The 12,614-nt window shown below is 38.2% G+C and overlaps 2 protein-coding genes across 2 annotated transcripts; both read right to left on the reverse strand.

The window, feature by feature from the left end:
- Positions 1-5,203: 5,203 nt before the first annotated feature.
- On the reverse strand, positions 5,204-8,396 carry LOC133997869 (adenosine 5'-monophosphoramidase HINT3-like). The gene is made up of 5 exons (XM_062437590.1): positions 8,230-8,396; positions 8,029-8,146; positions 5,747-5,816; positions 5,387-5,513; positions 5,204-5,276 (listed from the first exon to the last, which is right to left on the reverse strand). The coding sequence occupies exons 1-5, from the start codon at positions 8,314-8,316 to the stop codon at positions 5,229-5,231; spliced, it is 450 nt and encodes a 149-aa protein (XP_062293574.1). The 5' UTR covers positions 8,317-8,396; the 3' UTR covers positions 5,204-5,228.
- Positions 8,397-9,622: 1,226 nt separating this feature from the next.
- On the reverse strand, positions 9,623-12,427 carry LOC133997813 (adenosine 5'-monophosphoramidase HINT3-like). The gene is made up of 5 exons (XM_062437524.1): positions 12,315-12,427; positions 11,234-11,351; positions 10,807-10,876; positions 10,357-10,483; positions 9,623-10,031 (listed from the first exon to the last, which is right to left on the reverse strand). The coding sequence occupies exons 1-5, from the start codon at positions 12,411-12,413 to the stop codon at positions 9,954-9,956; spliced, it is 492 nt and encodes a 163-aa protein (XP_062293508.1). The 5' UTR covers positions 12,414-12,427; the 3' UTR covers positions 9,623-9,953.
- Positions 12,428-12,614: the final 187 nt, after the last annotated feature.

Here is a 12,614-nt window from a genome sequence, read left to right on the forward strand (position 1 = left end):
GAATAAAACATGCTGCCACAGACACTTCAGAAAGAAATGCGTTACCATACCAGTGTACTTCTCTGTAACTTCACTCTGTTACAGTTACTGAGCAGAAATGTGTAATTCAATTACAGTAACTTAGCCTATGAAAATCTTGATTACAAATGGGGTACATCTGAAGTCAGACCTTGAAGATTTTGCCCAGGAGCGTTTTTTCCTCATTTTTAGATATTTGATATGTTACTGAATACATATAGGCTATTGTTTTTAATTCTTTGGAAACAATATGTTGTTTATATTTTGTAAATAAATCATGACGTGGGTTTATTTAGAGCACACATGGGCTTAAATGGTGTCACAGTACCAATTAAGCTCATGCCAGACTTTTGACTTTTTTCATAAAATATCTTTATTTTAGAAAATGAGAAAAGTAATTAAAAAGTAATCAAATGTAATTAGTTACATTACTTTGATTAAGTAATTGAAACAGTTCAATTACTTATTACATTTTAAATAGGGTAACTAGTAATCCGTAACCTATTACCTTTCCAAAGTAATCCCAACCCTTATTACAATATATAACAATATGTTTTTATATATAAAAAATAGTATTAAAGATATTTGGTTTGATTTTTGTGTTCAGTGGGATGAATAACAATGTTACCCATACAATTCAGCTTTGGATCATTCTCGGTACATTTATACATCCACAAATTTAAATGATTTGGCTCCAAACCTGCTTCCATCGGTTTATTGTTGAACCCAATAAGCATAGCATCTCAATTGAAGATGTGAAGATGTGAATAAAAAAGTTAAGAAGATTTTTGGTATATTAAAGAAAGTGCATTTTATTACTGACTTACGATGAATGGACTTTGGACTTTTCTTTCTAGTACAGTTCTTTTCTCTTTCTCACATGACAATTGTTTGTTGTACCTCTTTGTAGTGAATAAAGACATTTCTGGGGGAAAAAAACTGTTCATCAGTCTCTCTATACTCAGCACAATCAGCCCAAAATTATAATTACTATCACTGGTTTTCTCGTTTGTTTTGGACCAATTCTCAAATGATAATTCATTTTTCAAAGCATGTGAGAAGCTCCTCACGCCAGTCACTTGTTCACAACAGATTTTAAGTGCTAAAATTGCAAATGTTGTAGCACATCTACGCAAACAAATAACTACAATTGTATACAATTTGCACCACCATTGACCAAATGCATGTCTTTCTGATTGAAACTGGTGATGTTGCTTCTCAGCTGTGCCCTTCAAATCATGTAGCAATTCTTTCTGTAAGTCGTCACATGCACAATAATCCACTCCATTGTGAAAATCTGTCAGGCATATATTCCATAACTAGCACTGACATGGACGTTTTGTAACATCTGCTATTGGTAAATTGCCTGTTAGGTGAAACTTGAACATCACTAACAAAGGGGATTGTTCTCAGAGCTTACATCAACCAATCACACATCCTGTCAAGTTAGGTGACAAGTGCTACTCTTGAGCGTGGATATTGTTAAAATGATTTACAGAGCTTGACCGCAACAGAATCACTGCAATTCTTGAACATGGAGGAACCTGGCCAAGTAAACAATGAAAAGATGCAACTGCCTTCTCATTGAAGAGGAGGAAGGGGAAGAGGAGTAAGGATGCATGGTGAGCGGAAGACAGCAAAACAGATGAAGAGGCAAAAGAGTACAAGGACATAGAGCTCTCCCAGATTAAATATGGGCCACAATTGTGGACCATGTAATTACAAAAATAACAGATGGAGAAGTCAGCACTCCAGATAAGTGTATATCACTTATTTAATGATGCAGGGCAGCAAAATCCTTTCTGCTTTTTGAGTTGGCACCCATTACTCTCTTAAGACTGTGAGTTGAGAAAGCTAGTCCTTATGTTTGAGGACCATGTAATTAACCATGGCCTTACAATGGCAGAGGTGCAAGAGGTCACTGAGTGTGTAGCCTAATGAAAACTCCTTAACAGTGTCTTCAATTATCCAAACATTCAGTGGGGGAAAAAGGTATGTACTCACTTAGTTCTGTAATTACTCATGTTGCAGTATTCCAGTTACAGCAATACAGTAACTAAAAGTCAATGCATGTCTGAAACTCAAGCTGTAAGAAATGCATGAGGCACACAGTACACTGCATTACAGTACAGTACAAATACAGTAATATGATCTATTTCTGAGTTCCAGTGTGTCGGACTAGACGACTACCTGTGCTGCTGACAGAAGAGCAGGTTTTACACCTCAGCAAGAGCAAGAGCTCTGCGGCATTGTGATATCATATAAGTATCAGACTGAGAAAGATCCAGAGTGCAATTTTAGAGGACAATGATGTCTTTTTAAAAGATCAACTCTGTCAGCATCTCTGCAATAGACAGTGTTAAAAAGACATTAGATGACCATAAAACAACTGTACAATTGTCCAGTGTTATGGGTATTATTTTATTATGGCCTGTATATACTTACAGTATATAGCTAGGGCTGTATATACTTATTAAGTACTATATAAGTTTCAGAGAAGAATTAAGGCAAGATGTAGAAGCACTTGTTCTGAGAAATGATGTTCTTTGCTATGAATGCTGAATGACACCGTCTTCCTTCTTCCAGGCTCAGATGTGCTATTTATGACAGATGTTATACTGTATATAGTTTTGGGAACCCTCTTCATCATTTTAGAAAATTCATGATGAAACAAGGCTTTGAAGATTTTATTTTTCAATCTCCTGCATTGTCACCACCATCACATGATAACAACAGAACTTTCTTTTTCTGTCAACATATAAGCATACACTGTACACCAAGATATAGAGCATAAGATTGCTGCTTAAATACCAGTGCCTTTCCATCATTTCCATATTGTAATGTTGTGTGTCTAGAAGGTGTAACTACATCTCTTTACAAATGTATTTGCTTTTAAAAGTGACAAATGTGATAGATATCCAATTACTTTTAATCGGGCAGTGGGATTTTCATGTGTTGCCTGTATAGATTGAATAATTGTGTCATTTTAACCAAATAACTATGTAAGAAAAATTCCTATTCACCAAATCAAATGCCTCTTTCTTTGTTCAGGCTTATCACTGTTGCTTTAATTGTATTTTTTGTATCTGATCCATAATGTATCGTGTTGATTGTATATTGGGTGTTTGTTGTTGCATAAAAAATCTGTCTGATCATTATGTATCAATGTGGGTAAGAACTCTTCTAATCGCCTGGCTATGATGGAAGTAAATAATCTGTAATCTACATTAGGAACAGATAGACTGAGATTATTGCCTAGTTCCAGTTCAGTGGGGTTTCCGCCCAGTTTAGCTCAATTTCTCCCTTCATTTTAGACAGAATTTTACTGTTTGATTGGATGTTTTGAACATCTAAGCACGTCTATAATTATCATCAATATTACTAATTATGAATAAAAATAAATATAGATCAGTTATAGAATAAGTCACCAAGCACACCAGCTCCTACAATAACAGGTAATAGACAGAAATACACTTTGCAGCATTTAAGCAACACAGCAGAGCAGGGAAGTAGAGGAAAAAGCTGTTAGGAAATGTCATCATGTTTAAGTTTTTATCATGTTTCCTGCTTTGTCGTTTTTAAATGAGTAAGAAAAATGACCGAAAGATTCTTGGCAAAGAGCTAAAGGTTGTGCTTGGTGTGTGTGTGGGTCATGTAGTCCTCTACTCTGCTACCTCCATTGAACTCGCTACTGTCAGAGTTGCAAGTTACACTAGTGACATCAAGTGGCTGAAATTGTTAGGGAGTGATTTAATAGGAAAAAAATCAAGTCTCTGAGGTGCCCATATAACCATAGAAAGAGGTTTCCTGTCTGTAATTATTCCTCCTGTTCATACTGGTGATGGAGGACAAAATCCACAGTGTGTCTACACAGTCATTTTGTGCAAAAATGTATTTAAAAGTTTACCTGAAGCTCATATGAGGCTGCAAAAGTCTGTCATTTACAGTCTTTTTAGCATCACATTCTCTCTTTGTGTTTCCTTTGGCAGTGTTTTCCTGGTGAGCTGCAGTGGATGTATAGTTTTTTTTTTTCAAATTAAAAGGGGGACTTGTAATATTGAAAAGTATTACAGTTTATTTATTTGAAAAGTATAGTATTGATTTGACTAATTTGAATAGCTGAGGCTATATATTAGCTTCAGATTAACTTTTAAATACATTTTGCACAGAAGGTTGTGGGTTTTGGCCCCCATCACTTATATTGTAAGTGCATTATGAAGGGACCATCTGATGGGTCTGTATGAACAGAAACAAAAATATATTTCAGTGTTCATTTGGGCAGCTCACTGATGTTTTAAGACAGACTGAAACATGCGTCAAAATGAAAGTTAAGCGATAATGTCAGTTTTGTGTTCACAGCTAGTCTCTGCTGCCCCCAAGTGGCCAAAAATAGTTATTGCAGATTTAAGTCTACTAACAGGAGTAAAACAAATGAAATAGAAAATATGCAAATCTTGATGGTAATAAAAGTAAATAATTGAATTACAGTATATATTATTGTTTGCTGTATTCAGGTCCTAACACAGCTAACAATTATACAAGGGTTCTCATTGTAATTTAATCTAATGTTTGGGTTTTTTGTGCTCTCATAATGAATTCTGTGTACATTAGGATCCATTGCCACCTGTGATTACTAAAGTAAAGAAATTATGAAGCAACCCTTAAAACTTTGTCAGAGATTATTATTTTGAGTTTATGAAGATCTTTGATTCATACTTATTCATACATATTATATTATTCAATATACATATATGACCTCAATATTACAATACCTATACCAATAGGTTAATTAATTCATGTCATAAATACAAACAAAGAAGTGCAAATACAATAAAAATGATCCCTGCGTGTAAAAAGGTTTATGAGATTTGTGCATAAATGTGCAAATTATCTTTCCTGAGGAATACTAGATATGACACAGTAAAAATGTACCTATAAATGGCTTCATTTCATGAGGCTTTCAAACTATACAGATTTGTGTGATCAGGTAGTCATAAAAGTTTAAAAAATAAAAAATAAATATCCTGAGTGCTGTAATTCTCAACTCATTGGTGGTCTGATGACACATGACACTTGACAGGACCCTGATGCATGTTTAAATCATTTCAAGTAGTTCTTTGGAAGGTTGTACTTTTACAGCTTCCATCAAAAATTGCACTGAGTGAGGCAGATAAACAGCCAACAGGCACCTTTAGACACGTTGCATCTTTTCATTTGACCTTGTTGTGAATCCTCAACTGAGAGAGCACTTTGTCTACCTGAAACAGATCAAACAAGTATTCGTTCAGTATTCACAAAGGAGACATTAATATAAGTGACAAGAAATGAATTTTATAGAAAGTTGACTGTATCAAACTGTATCACTCACTGTGATGAACCAGCATGACTGCGGCCCATATTTAAGCTGTGCTTTGAGGTTCATCTTGCTGGCTGGAGCCAAAGCATGGAGGTGAAGGTGGGGAACAGATGTGAAAGGAGGCAGATGAAACCCCATCCTGCACAGATTCAAACACACATACACGGACAAAGAAGAACTGTTGAAGACTAGAGGATTACAACTCAAAATATAACAAAAAAATTGAAAAGAAATGATTTTTTTAAATTATAAAAATGACCCATTAAAGACCTGTGCAAAAAAACACAAAATTAATTTTTATGATCCTATCTGCTGCATTTGAAATGGCATGAATCACCACTTGGGTGATCTCATGGCAGTAAATTGATTCACCTGACATCTTTGAAGTCGCTGACTTTATGCTTCTCCAGTATCCTCCTTCCCATGTCTTCCATCCGCTCCACTATCAACAAACAATTCACATCAATGTGATCCATTCATACTGCCTAAAAACTTCTTTAAAAAAACAAAACAAGAGTACACTGTGTAAAACTATCAAAGGATAGATTATTATTCATTTCATTCTTTCAAGTCCATAAAGGACAGGTAAACATTTGGTTTACAGTTTTTAAAAGGTGGAAAATTGTTTTCAATTGTCTCAGGGAGGGTAATATTTATCGATACTGTTATTCTATAATAATTACTGGATGGTGCCATTCACTGTTTCAGTTATGTGAGAGAAGAAGAGTTCAGCTTATTCCTGTTTCCTGGGACAGTTTACTCAGATCATTTTGTGCAAACTGTTGAAAGCAGAGACAATGCCTTCTGATGTCACTGCATTATGTATAAGATGTATGGTAACCTCTCAAGAGACAAAGAATGGCTTAAAGGGATGGATTACAATACAGTTAACAGTAACAATTTAAAATTAAAGCCGCAAGCGGCGATGGCGGGCCCTCGCTCACCCATGCCACCGCGGGGCCTGAGGCATGGCGGGGCTGTGGCGTGAAGCAGAAAGTGAGAAAAAACCTGGAAGGAGGCCAAAAATGCAATGTTTCGTTCATCCAGTAGGGGGCAGTCACAGGTAGTTACACATATGGTCTGGTGTGGTCTGGTGTGTTCAGGGCGGCCACTCATCAGTCATGTGAAGTTTGGAGTGAATTGGACAAAGCATGAAGGAGTTATGAGAGGTTGATGGTTCATCCACCAGGGGGCAGTAGAGTGTAACAAAACACAAGCGGTTGCGTTCAGGGTGGGACAGTGATTACACATGTGAAGTTTTGTGGAAATCGCACAATGATGATGTAAAATATGGCACTTCCTGTTTCCGCTAGGGGGCGACACGAGTGAGATCGCCTATGAGCAAATGGAGACGTTGAGGTCGGCACCCTGGACCTGTGTACCAATTTTCATGATGATACGAGTTCAATAAAGCCATCAAAAAGCCAAACGTATTTTCATGGCGAGGAATTGATGGTCGCCGCGTCGCCACACGGACGCCATTACTCGTAGCTTCACAGTCTTCATAATGTAGCTTCACCAACTGGTTCTGCATGTTTTAGAAGTGGAATGAAGTTGATGGGGTCAACTATGTATTTTTCATGAATTTAAGTTCACTTCCTGTTACCACCGGGGGGCGCTATGAGTTACGTGTAAGTTAATATATCGGGACGTTCAGGGCGGAGCCATCATCATGTCCAGCAAGTTTGAAGCTGATTGGATGAAGTATGTGGGCGTGAGAGCCACTCGTATGTACATGGGGAGCACGCCAAAGTTAGTTGAGCCCTGGCAGACACGCCCTTTGACCTACGGATGCGCAGAGCACAACTTAAGCTCAGCTAGGTCTGGAGATGTTGCGTACCTAATTTGAACTTGATCGGGCGAACGCTGTGGGAGGAGTTAATTTTAGGCGGGAAAAATCAAAACCAAAATGGCCGACTTCCTGTTGGGTTGAGGTCATGAGGTCAAGAGGCTTTTTTGCATATGTGGGTATAATACATATGTGTATTTGTAGGGGGCGCTATTCCGCCATTCTGCGTCGACCATGTGCGACCACCCAAAAATACCGAATTTCGGATGAGGCCGGACTTCCGTGCAAAAGTATAAGCATTTTCGCATTTGGGAAAGGGGCGAAATTGGGGCACGAAATGTCGGAATAATAATAATAATAATAATAATAATAATAATAATAATAATAAACATTACAATTTCAATATAGCATTTTCCCCCGGGGGTCTTCCATACCACATGATTACTTGATTACTTGATTACTGGGGGTCACTTGCACTTTGGGGTCACTTGCACGTTGGGGCATGAACGAATTTCAATAGGGCTTCGCCTGGCGACTTGCAGTCGCCACTCGGGCCCTAATAATAATAATAATTAAGGGTTAGGGTAAGATGTGGGAATATGCCCACCAGAGCAAGACTGTGCCCAACAAATGCCAGTAAAGTTGATGTCTATGTGTTACCTCATTCAGTAAAAAATATGAAATCAAATTTTGAAATAATGTAACCTCTCAGAGTGGATGGTATTTTCCCCTAATCAATAAAAGAGTGCTGACTCATCTCTTCCCAAGTTACTACCAAACATGAAGGTCTGAGCACTCAGGCACACTGACAAGCAGCCAAATAATTAAAAAAAAGAAGTTAGGTTTGAGTTTGGGACTCTCTTACCTAAAGGTATGTTGTCCCTCTGGAGAATTGTGCAGTTGTCAATGTGCATCCTGGGTATAACAAGGTAATGATGTGTGGCACCAGGCTTCACGTCACGAAAGCAAACCAGCTCACCATCCTGTATAGACACAGACAGACAGACAGCAGGGTGAGAAGCAGAGGTTTACGGCTGATAACAGTGAGGACTGAGTCTCTACTTACACTCAGCAGGATTTCTGTATCACTCTGGTTGTTCGCTACTTGACAGAAAAGGCAGTCTTCGCTCTCAGAAGCGTCGTGACTCGACATAAGTGTTTTAAAAAGTGTGTCTATTATACACAAGAGCTTGTCACAGCGGGTATAGCTGTGTTTGAGTCACGACAATACTACCTGGGCGTGTCTCCGGACAGGAATGAAGGACAACCAGCCGGAGACAGAGATCATCAAGCCGCTCCACTGCTGCGTTCATGGAATCCTCGTAACTTCCTAGGTCCAAGTTTTCCAACTCGAAACTCAGATATTGACGCATTGAAGGGTTCGCAATTGTCCTAGTCTGTCTTAAAATTAACAAATTAGGGTTTCCTTGCCATGATTATTCCTCTTCCATTCCATTCTATTCCATCCATTCATAATTCACTCACAATTCAAGTGATGGGACAAAATCAATGGTCCTGCAGTGTAAAAATCAATTTAAGGTTATCTGAAGCTAACATGAAGCTTCAGCTGTCCAAATGAGTCAAATTAAGTCGATATAGGCCAATTCCACATTTCAGTGTTCTTAGTGCCAAAGTCCTACTTTTTATTAGGCAACTATATTGCCAGTACAGCCGAACAGGGAAACACTGTCCGAGGAAACACAAAGAGGGAATTTGATGCTATAAAGACTGTAAATGTAGCAGATATCCACTTTATGACTAACACGGGCTGCTGAACTTCATATCAACTTCAGATCAACTTTTAAACCATTTTTGCACAAATAGAACCCCAAAATATCCTCCCCATTTAATTTCTTTTGGTAATATGCACGAGACGACTGAAGACCCACAGAAACTGTGAAAACGGTGAAAATTGTAACCTAATCTTGAAGCCATGATTCTTAGAGGGGTCCTGTGTCAAATCTTGTTTTAACACATTTATAGTTTCAGTATATTAAGGTATGTGTACATATTCTTAAATAAATGTGTGTCCCATTGTAGGAGCCTAATTAGTTTTGGATTTGGGGTGGATAATGAGGACCAACAACTTATTTTTGCCACACAGTTCATTAGTTGGTTTACCAGCCCTACCCAACTCACAGATGTTTGAAATGTCAGCTCCAACCTGTGTTGAAGTGGAAAGTACATGTGCTTTTGGTCCGACATAATAATAAAACACTAAGAGCCGAGTTATGTTTTTTGGTTCATTTCAGAAACTGAGTGGGAAAAAAATCTTAAACTGCAGCAGCAGTGTTAAGAAATAGTGTATCAGACCTGAAAATTGTAGCTGTTTTGTTTTAGCTAAGATCTGTGTATTTTAGTTCCTGTACACTTTCTATGGTGTCTGACATGTTTTGGAGCAATAAACAAAAAATCTCTTCAGTCTATGCACAAAAATACACAAAACTCTGTAGAAAAATAATGTTTTATTTTTATTCCAAACCATTGAACACACCACCGTGATGCACAATGCAGTCATTTCATTATTCTGTTATAACACTTTGTGCACATTCATACCCACACGTGACTACACACACACACACACACACACACACACTACTCAAAATATGATGTATTGCAATAATGAGTGTTCATCTTTTGGCAAGATTTCATTTTCCAGATATATTTCCTCCTCTTTCAAATGTCTGTTTATAATACAGTAGTCACTGTAGTGTCTCCACTTCAAAGACTCTTGTGAGACATTTGCGGCTTCTTTGCAATTATCCAAAATCCAGCTTGGGAGCAGCTGCCTCACCTCTGCAAACAGCGTCCTACAAAGGACTGGGTTGAGGGAGGAATATCTTTTAGTCGAATCCGTAGATGACCTTCCTACAAAGATAAAACATTTATAGAAATATACGATAGTGTGGGGCGTGCATGTGAGAGAGATGTAGGCTATAGGACACATAAACTGTAAAGATGAAAGGAAGATGCACAGGGAAGTCACTTTATCTACATTTACATGATGTTTAGCTTGTTGGCACCAACAGAAGAATTACTTTGAATTTCTAGATTGCCATAAAAAATGTCAAAGCCTTTGCAAAAATAATACTATAGTACCTTTAATGTCATTTGTATAATAATTAATAAGGAAAATCAATGACATAAGGACCAAGTAAGATGGCAGAGGGTATTTATATTCCTCAGCACTCACGGTGACAAAACTGGTTGTCCCTGGAATGAATTTATACCCCAAGGACTTTGAGATTTGGCTGGCGGGGGCGATCACATGGAGGTGGAGGTGATTTACAGAGATATAGGGAGGTTGGTGGAACCCCAGCCTGTGGAGAATAACACAAGAAGACAAGACAACCGAGCCAAAGTGCAGTTTTAGAAATTTGTGGAGAAGGGAAACAAATTGTCAACAACCTTTGATTATTGACAAAGTGATTGTGTTCCTCTACCATCAAGCTCTGCTCAGATAGTTTACATTAGTTATACACTTCCAGAGACATCACACATTTTTCAATTAAACCCCCCCCCCCCCCCGACAGTTAAAAACTGCTTTGAACAATTATCTAATTTGTCAAGTATCTGAGGGAAATATCAATACGCACATCTGTTCATTTAAAGACAAACACATACAGACACTTCCTGTTTCTACCTTATGTCCTTCATATCAGTGATCCCTTGGTCGAGCAGCACAGCTTTCCCCATTTCAACCATCCTTTCAACTGTGGAATGCATGACTCCATTATTCCTCAGTAAATGCTTTCATATAAAGAAACATGTACACTTACATAGGCAACATGAGGTACCGTAAGTGTTGTTTTGTCAGATTGAACTAGTTGAAGAAGCAGTAGCAGTAGTAAGTAATAAGTAATTAAGAAACAGCATGAGAAAATGTGGCAGAAGTATATTTGTAGTTGTAAACAGAGGTAAAAGCAGTTGCAATAATATTAGCAGTAGTAAAAGGCTAGTATAAATCAGTGATTTTAGAAATAGCAACAAAGCAGCAGTAGCAAGACTGACAGTTGTAGTACCAGTAGTAGTTGCAGTAGCTGGTACTCATCTCTGATAGTCAGACTGACCGAGGTTGATGTGTCCTCTGTGCATTGACAAACAGCTGCATATGTGCTGTTTGGGAATAACCAGGTAGTGATGAGGAGCAGCAGGGCAAATGTCCCGGAAACACACCAGCTCATTATTCTGTTGGAGGGGACAGAAATGATTAAAACACACACACACACACACACACACACACACACACACACACACACACACACACACACACACACACACACACACACACACACACACACACACACACACACACACACACACAAAAAGATGTCCTAGATCACTTTTGGGGACATTACATACACTTACATTAATTTCCTGGAGACTTAATTTAACCTTAACCCTTACCCTAACTTTAACCACCCAAAAATCAATGTTTTACCAATTGGGTGCACAACTTTTGTCCCCAATTGGACAAGCAGTCCCCAATTAACTGGACCTTATTTTTGAAATTTGTCCCGAAAGTAGCCCATGACAGTTCCACACATACACACAAACCTAGGCCACCTTTGGGGACATTACATAGACCTATATTACTTCCTGGAGATTTACCACAACCCTAACCTTACTCGTTGAACCAAATATCATGGAGACACAGATTGTGTCCCCAATTGGACAAGCCAGCTCCAATGAACTGGTCTGAAATATGTCCACTAAAGTAGCCTATGATAGCCCACACATATAAACACACACAGGCATTCACTTAAACGTTAGGCCCCTGAACGCAGCATTGTTGGAACGCCGTTACCCCTGACTACCACACTGGTACATGATAATGGTCATTTAAATTCCTTATTATTGAATTTCTAATATAATGGAAAGCTTTCAGTATGAGTTTATTGTTATTAAGCTGTCAACTATTAAACTCCCCCCGAGTTTAACACAATAATGGAGTGAAATAGGAAGTGTACAGTTAAGGTTACACCATAGTCATATAAACCCAGTCAATGGATTTTGTTATTCAGTTTTTTTTGGTGAAACGTATATCTGCTAGTCTAACCTCAACAAAACCGAACAGATGTATCCAGTTACATTTACTTCATAGCCTACCTTAAACTCGCATCTTGATACAGCACATTTAACAAACTTTACCTTTTGAATGATTTCCGGTTTTTTGTCCTGGCCGTGCGCAATTAAACAGAACATACACGATTGAACCATGTTACTCGTGTCTGATTTGCTTCTTCTCATGTTTGCGATCTTGTTTTTGGACATCTTCTTCTTCTGCCGGCTCGTGTTGTGTTGAGACTTATTAGTGTTCCGGTTAGTCTGTCGGTGTTTCCCGTAACTCCTCCTCCTCCTCCGCAGCTGAGATCAGGTTTTAGGTTATGGTTAAATTTAGGTACAGCACATTATCATAAGACAGACAGCGTTAAATCCAAGTTACTAACC

This window comes from Scomber scombrus, chromosome 17 (genome assembly GCF_963691925.1).
Source record: "Scomber scombrus chromosome 17, fScoSco1.1, whole genome shotgun sequence".
NCBI classification, from domain to species: domain Eukaryota; kingdom Metazoa; phylum Chordata; class Actinopteri; order Scombriformes; family Scombridae; genus Scomber; species Scomber scombrus.

Coding starts and splice junctions, on each gene's coding strand:
- LOC133997813 (XM_062437524.1), bottom strand. CDS start 12,413: ATGAGAAGAAGCAAATCAGACACGAGTAACATGGTTCAATCGTGTATG. Junction 10,484..10,806: donor ACTGATATGAAGGACATAAG/GTAGAAACAGGA, acceptor TATTCTCCACAG/GCTGGGGTTCCACCAACCTC. Junction 10,032..10,356: donor GGACAACCAGTTTTGTCACC/GTGAGTGCTGAG, acceptor TTATCTTTGTAG/GAAGGTCATCTACGGATTCG.
- LOC133997869 (XM_062437590.1), bottom strand. CDS start 8,316: ATGTCGAGTCACGACGCTTCTGAGAGCGAAGACTGCCTTTTCTGTCAA. Junction 5,817..8,028: donor GAGGGACAACATACCTTTAG/GTAAGAGAGTCC, acceptor GTTTGTTGATAG/TGGAGCGGATGGAAGACATG. Junction 5,277..5,386: donor AGTCATGCTGGTTCATCACA/GTGAGTGATACA, acceptor GATCTGTTTCAG/GTAGACAAAGTGCTCTCTCA.